The sequence below is a fragment of the Morus notabilis genome, unplaced genomic scaffold (assembly GCF_000414095.1).
Source record: "Morus notabilis unplaced genomic scaffold, ASM41409v2 Scaffold361, whole genome shotgun sequence".
Taxonomy (NCBI): Eukaryota; Viridiplantae; Streptophyta; class Magnoliopsida; order Rosales; family Moraceae; genus Morus; species Morus notabilis.
In genome coordinates, this window is record NW_010357470.1 from 120,082 (window position 1) to 126,281 (window position 6,200).

Genomic DNA, 6,200 nt, shown 5'->3' on the forward strand with positions numbered 1-6,200 from the left:
ATATATATATATATATATAACCAGATATGCATCTTCAAAAGCTTTGTATGGGAAGGCTTGTAACTGGGTTGCGTACTCACCTCTGCCTCAGACATCTTGACATCAGTGTCTTTCGAAGTAGAGCCCTTCCCACTAGCTTTCAAGCCAAGCTTTTTGCCTTCTTCATCCCGTAAAATCTGTTTTTGCAAAAGAAAATTAAAAATGAGGACCACTATGGAAGATAAGCATTGATTGCTACTGAAATGAAAAAAATTCGAATTTATACAAATCTTGGAAATGCAAGTGGGCACCTGACGAGGGCCTTCCAATTTTTTGCGAAGATCATCTGAACAGAGATCATAAACATCCAACTCCAACGGATAATCTACTTTCTGAGAGAAGTAACAGCACAATGATTCTAACATTTAGTTTTTGAATTATTGAAAATGAAAGAAGATGCCAGGGTGGTAAGTTTGAACAGAAAAAAAAAAGTTAATTAATCAAACACACTAGCTCTTTCTGTAAAACTAGACTTGGTACACATTTGTTATAGAGGATCATAGTCGAAGAGAATATAGAGTACAGAAAGAAAATAGGCCTCACCCGCAAAATCTTGGCCTTCTGATTTGATTCCCTCTTCCAGAAAAAGCGAACAAACTGAATAGTCAAGTACCTTAAAAATAAAGCCCACCCAAAAATAAATAAATAAATAAATAACCTTCAGCGGAATATATATATAAAGGAAACTATTCAACATCAAGAACTATTTTCTCTCAGAAGGTTTGTTGGGAGTAGGACCCAATAAATTCAGTTAATACAACCAGCACAAGCAGTTAAAAAAGACGTGCACCAACAAACTTAAATTAGGATATTCTTCATTGCACAAGTTAAACAAGGAGTTTTGCAAAACTGCATGGCCATGATCTGCAAGAGTATTGGTGTCTCAAAAGCTAAAAGAATGATAGCAAGCGGGAAAAGCCAAATGTACCTTGGCAGGCCATTGATACGAGACTCCTTCAAGTAGATTGCACTACGCCCCAAAGAAGGAGAATTCTTTTCTAGTTCTGATTTTAAACCCTACACGTGTCAGTGAAAACATAAATACACTTATTCTTATTCTGGTTTTACTATATTACTAGAATAAAGCAGGAAATGAAAATTTTCTCTGGAGAGAAACCAACATACGGATAGAAAGACAGCCAGAACAAGGTAAGGAGATAAACTCCAAACTGTCACAGGGACATAACATACGGAGTAAATAAAAATTATTCACAACATAAGATATATGTGATTAACCTTACATGTTTTAGTCCTTCATGTAAATGGTTCACCTCATGTGATATGTGGCATTTAAGGGAATAAACTGATTCTGTTTCTGTGGTTTCTTCCCCACTTTCCTGGCAATGAACCCTATCATCCCATTCACAGCACAGCACAGCAATAGTAGAGATTAGAGACTTCATAGAAGTTTCTGTCTTTAAAATTCTATAGGAAGTTCTTTACACAATAAAGTACAGCTCTGGCACCATGATTCAACTAGTTACAGTCACGAACTGAACTCTTAGTTGTGAGCACGCAAAAAAGAAGAAGAAGAAGAGAAAAAAAAGGGAAAGAAACCGGCACATACAGACCAACAAGTGATAAGGGAGTTCGTAGCTACAGAAAGCAGGCACATTAATAGTGCAGAAATAACACAAAATTCAATAGTTAAATTTCATTTTTCAAGAATTACAATCCACAAAACAAGAGTTAAGTATGCATTTGCGGCTTTATAGCAATCTGCCTTCCTCCAGCAGAATATAAAGCTACCGAGTATAAGCAAATATCTACTTAGGATACAACAGGTTATAAACTACAGATATCTAACCTGCTAACTAGGTCGACACCGAATAGTACCTTGAGTGCATCTGGATTTTCACTGCAAGAGAACGGAATGACAAATGAGCACCATTTCAGCAAGTAGAGACAAAGTAGAAACACATGCCACTAAACGCAGAGAGTGAAAAATGCTAATGAAGAGAAATGGTTTCAGTTCTAATAATATGCGGTTGAGTTCAGAGCATGTCCAAGGTAGCCTGGTGTTAATATTAAGCAGGAAGTGTAGAGTGAAGGTTGGCTCAACAAGTGTGTAGGTTGTCTCAACATGTCATTGTTTCAGAAGCAAAAGAAATTATCTAGTTCCATGAAAGACCAAAAAAAATTTATTGTTGTACGCCATGAACATAAAGATATACTACCTAGAACCTGCTGATCTCAGAGATTGCGAAAGCGTGTATAGAAGTTGTGTCCAACATTCTTCAGCATCCTGCCATAGGTTCAGAACAAATTGATCAATCTACTGCCAGATTGAGGCAACAGTACGGTTACAATTAGTCACGGGGAGTTAAAAAACCTGTTGCATAAAGAAATTATTATGCATTTGACCAAACTGAGGGTATTTTTTACGCAAGACCTGCAAGAATAATGGCAATCAGCATTAAATATTTCTACATCAATCAGTGAGAGAACAGAAAACTAACAACATACATTTATGAGATTGCATGAATAGATCCTATAAAGAATTCTACTTTCATAAATATCTGAAACAGCAGAACAACCCACAATGGCCAGAAAAATAAAAATAACACACACACACAACAACAACAACAACAACAATCTGGGGATAAGGAATTCATTACATAAAGGCATAAACAGACATAAGGCACAAACTAACACTTGTTTAATAAATATACGGACTATGATTTTTATCATCCCTTTTCTTTTGGTATACATATCCTGAAAATTAGGAGGGAACGTTACTAAACTGAAAACATGCATACAAACAAAAACATGGAGTATGGACTTTGCAAATTATAGCAGAACTTGAAAAGGTATACCGTATACATTATGACATATCCTATTTTTATTAAAAGTAACCGTAAAAGAATTTGCAATGACTAAAGAATGCCCTGCAAATACCATAAAACTTGATCCAGAAGATACAACGGTCCTAGGAGTTACATAACAGGCAGTGCAAAATATTAAACAACATAGTGAAAGAAAAGAACAAACCATCCAAAATTGCATGGGTGCTACAGCCTTAACACTATTATCGAGTTCATTGAATAGATCACGTGTTGCAATTGTTAACATGTGAGAAGTTTGATCCACTTCATTGCTTCTACCAGAATGAGAATACCTAGTAAGGACAAACGAGTCATATCCTTATCAATAAGTTTCTGCAAATTAATACACACTATTTACTAGAGGGGGAAAAAACTTACTTTATTAAAGCCGACTTCAATTCTGGAACAGAATGCAGACATTGTACAGTGGAATTCATGTAGCAGGTGTTTCCCAAATTAAATAAACCAGCACTATGACCCTAAAAGCACGTATAGGATTGTTCAAGAATATTAAATCCTAAAGAAGAGTAAAAGACTTAAATAACAAAATAGAAAAGGATATTTCCAGGAACTTAGAGAAAACAATCCCAACACACTAAGCTGAATCAAATAAATTAATAACATATGAGAAGAGGAAATGCTAATCAACTGAAAACCTTTAAAGATATGTCGAACGGAAAATGAATATAGAAATTGACAAAGGCATAAGTACTATTAGATAATTTTTTGAATTATTAACAACAACATATCAGAAGGAAAATAACTCATTGTTTGACCCAACTGAAATACCCACTAGAATAATAAAGCAGAAAGTCTCAGCGAAAGACAGAATCAGGATAAAAAATGGGAACAAATCGACTAGATATTGCTTTACATGAAGAAAATGCAAGCTTAACATAAAAAAAATGTGATGAAATATTAGGAGGCAAAAACAAATTATGTAATGAGTTCAGAAGGGAACAGCGTGCAAGAATCATATTCCATAACTCAACCACAAATCATTTATTAAGTTTAATGAAGAAAAATAGTAACAACTTCCTATTACATTTGTAAAACACAAGAGAGAATCATGAAACCTTACCAAACTAACGACTTGTTCTTCTTCTGGAAGATCTTCCATAAAAACAGGACCCTTCTCTGGAGCCTTGACTATCTCATCTGCTGTTCCCATCATCATCAATTTTTGACCCTACACAGTCACAAACATGATACACAGTCATCACCCACAATAAAAAATAAATAATAAAAAAAACAAAAAAATACAATGAGACAACCACAACACAATCACCACTTTTACTCCTAGTGTTGACCAATCTGCATCGTCCTGTATCGTAAGAAAAAGAAAGGAACAAAAAAAAAAAGAATATTACTTCATTTAACCACACAGCGGACGATTTTGTTAAAAGTTCAGACATGGGCCAAACCGCCAAATAGGATTGAAAAAAAACGACTTGATTTGACCAAGCAACTTCATATGTAGCCATCCTTTACCTTCAATAAACCACCTTTAACCATGATTTTCTGCCTTTCGGGAGGTACCCCGGTCAGATCGTACAACTGGCATTTGAACACATAAGGGGGCTGAGTAGTGTCGATTTCCACAGATTTAAACAGCTCCTTTTGCCATTTAACACTCACTAAACGAACAAGAAAAAGCTGTCAATGACTAAAACTAGAAACCCCGAATATCAAGAATCTATGGCCCTACAAGATGCCAAACAAAAGGTAATTTCCAATATTCATTTAGATTCTTTGTTATATCAAAGATTGTCACATTTTAGCAAACCTATAAACTTGCAAACGAAACGAAGATAACAAACGATGCCAGTTTATCAGTGTATACAAATAATACAAAAAATGAAGCAAAAAACTCGAAACTCTAAAATCCAATCTTAGAAATCTACAGTTCTCGATGACCCAGATCTGAAACTCTAAAATAAACGCCGTTAAGCAGAGCTCTAATCATTTCCTATGACATTCAATGTACAGAAAAGAAAAAGCTTAGTCTCGCAATAACGGTAATTCCCGATTAGTGGAAAATAAATAAATACAGAACAAGATTCACAGTTTGTTCAAGCTACAAAGAAAATTGCTCAAGAGCCACAGAAATTAACAAAAATAAAATAAAATCTCCAGTTGGGCAAAAACATAAAGCAAATAAAGGAGTAGATGAGAAATCAACGTCGAAAAATTAACTAAACCTGTAATCATGGTTGAAGAGAATCGGTGATGAGGAAGAAGCAAAGAGCGGTTGGGTTTAGCAGAGAGCTCGGCTTGGAGAGAGGGCAAAGACGTGTGAGGAGGTGATTCTGTATTTCTGCAGCTCTGCTTCTCACTATATATACACCGACTCCGGATCCGAGCTCGGATCCGAATGTTTTAGATATTATAATAGTATCTTGAAGAAATGACATGACTATTGTATCCTGAAACGACAGCAGACTTTCGTGTAAACGACGTGTAATTTAAGACAGAGACGCGAATAAACGACAGTGTGTTAAAGGCAACCCTTACCCACAGCCCACGGGGCCCCGTGTATTTTCATGACGAGCAGTGACAAATTTTGATCTAAACGACAATAAAATTTTAAAATAATCCACATGAATTAAGAACTTTGCTTCATTTTATAAGATGAATGAATATTTTAGGAATTTGATGTGCCCTTTGAGTTTGGGTGTGTCGTAAAGAGGGAAAAAGACTGATACTTTCATTAAATCGGGTTATAGTATAATAAAAACTCGAACCTTGTTTCCCTTTTCTTTTTCCTTTCTTTTGTTATGTAATGGTTTGGCTTATGCGATGTCATATGGAGAGGTTTCAGAAAAATAGAAAAAGATGGACCGAAGAAGAATACAGTCAGACAAAATGTGATAGTGGCAATGTTTTAATAAGTTAGGATTCGTTTAGTATGAGAGGTTAAATTATGGCGATTTTAATTTTAATTTTTGAATAAAAACTATGATTTATGATTTTGGATCCAAATTATAGTTATGAAATCAAAATCATGGGTTTTAACCACCCAAAATCAATGGGATGGTTTTAAAATTAAGGTGATTCTTGATTTAAAATATCACATTATGGTTCAAATCTTGAATCATAACCATCTAAACTAAACACTAATTCTAAGTGAGTCAAATCAGAACCACTTTTTACTTTTTATAAACAAATACTGATTTGAACTAGAATCATGATTTCAAGTTCAGAACTCTTATACCAAACAATGCCTCGGTAAAAAATAACTTATAATCAAATGAGTTTGTTTAATAAAATAAGACCAAAAAAAGAAACAATAGTCTAAGTTTAAGGAAGTGTCAGTAGCAGGGTTTGTTCTTTTGG

The 6,200-nt window shown here is 34.7% G+C and overlaps 1 protein-coding gene across 1 annotated transcript in view; it reads right to left on the bottom strand.

Moving 5' to 3' along the window:
* The window catches only part of LOC21391492 (ubiquitin carboxyl-terminal hydrolase 6), a 6,095-nt gene extending 889 nt beyond the window's left edge, over positions 1–5,206 (bottom strand). The window contains exons 1-14 of the mRNA XM_024170997.1: positions 5,066–5,206; positions 4,356–4,501; positions 4,153–4,188; positions 3,946–4,053; positions 3,243–3,343; positions 3,031–3,157; positions 2,372–2,431; positions 2,217–2,284; positions 1,847–1,897; positions 1,281–1,389; positions 968–1,056; positions 583–652; positions 291–371; positions 81–176 (exon numbers count right to left, since the gene is read on the bottom strand). Of these exons, the coding sequence (XP_024026765.1) occupies positions 81–176; positions 291–371; positions 583–652; positions 968–1,056; positions 1,281–1,389; positions 1,847–1,897; positions 2,217–2,284; positions 2,372–2,431; positions 3,031–3,157; positions 3,243–3,343; positions 3,946–4,053; positions 4,153–4,188; positions 4,356–4,501; positions 5,066–5,075 (1,152 nt within the window). The 5' untranslated portion in view covers positions 5,076–5,206. The remainder of the gene's footprint in view (positions 1–80; positions 177–290; positions 372–582; positions 653–967; positions 1,057–1,280; positions 1,390–1,846; positions 1,898–2,216; positions 2,285–2,371; positions 2,432–3,030; positions 3,158–3,242; positions 3,344–3,945; positions 4,054–4,152; positions 4,189–4,355; positions 4,502–5,065) is intronic.
* Positions 5,207–6,200: the final 994 nt, after the last annotated feature.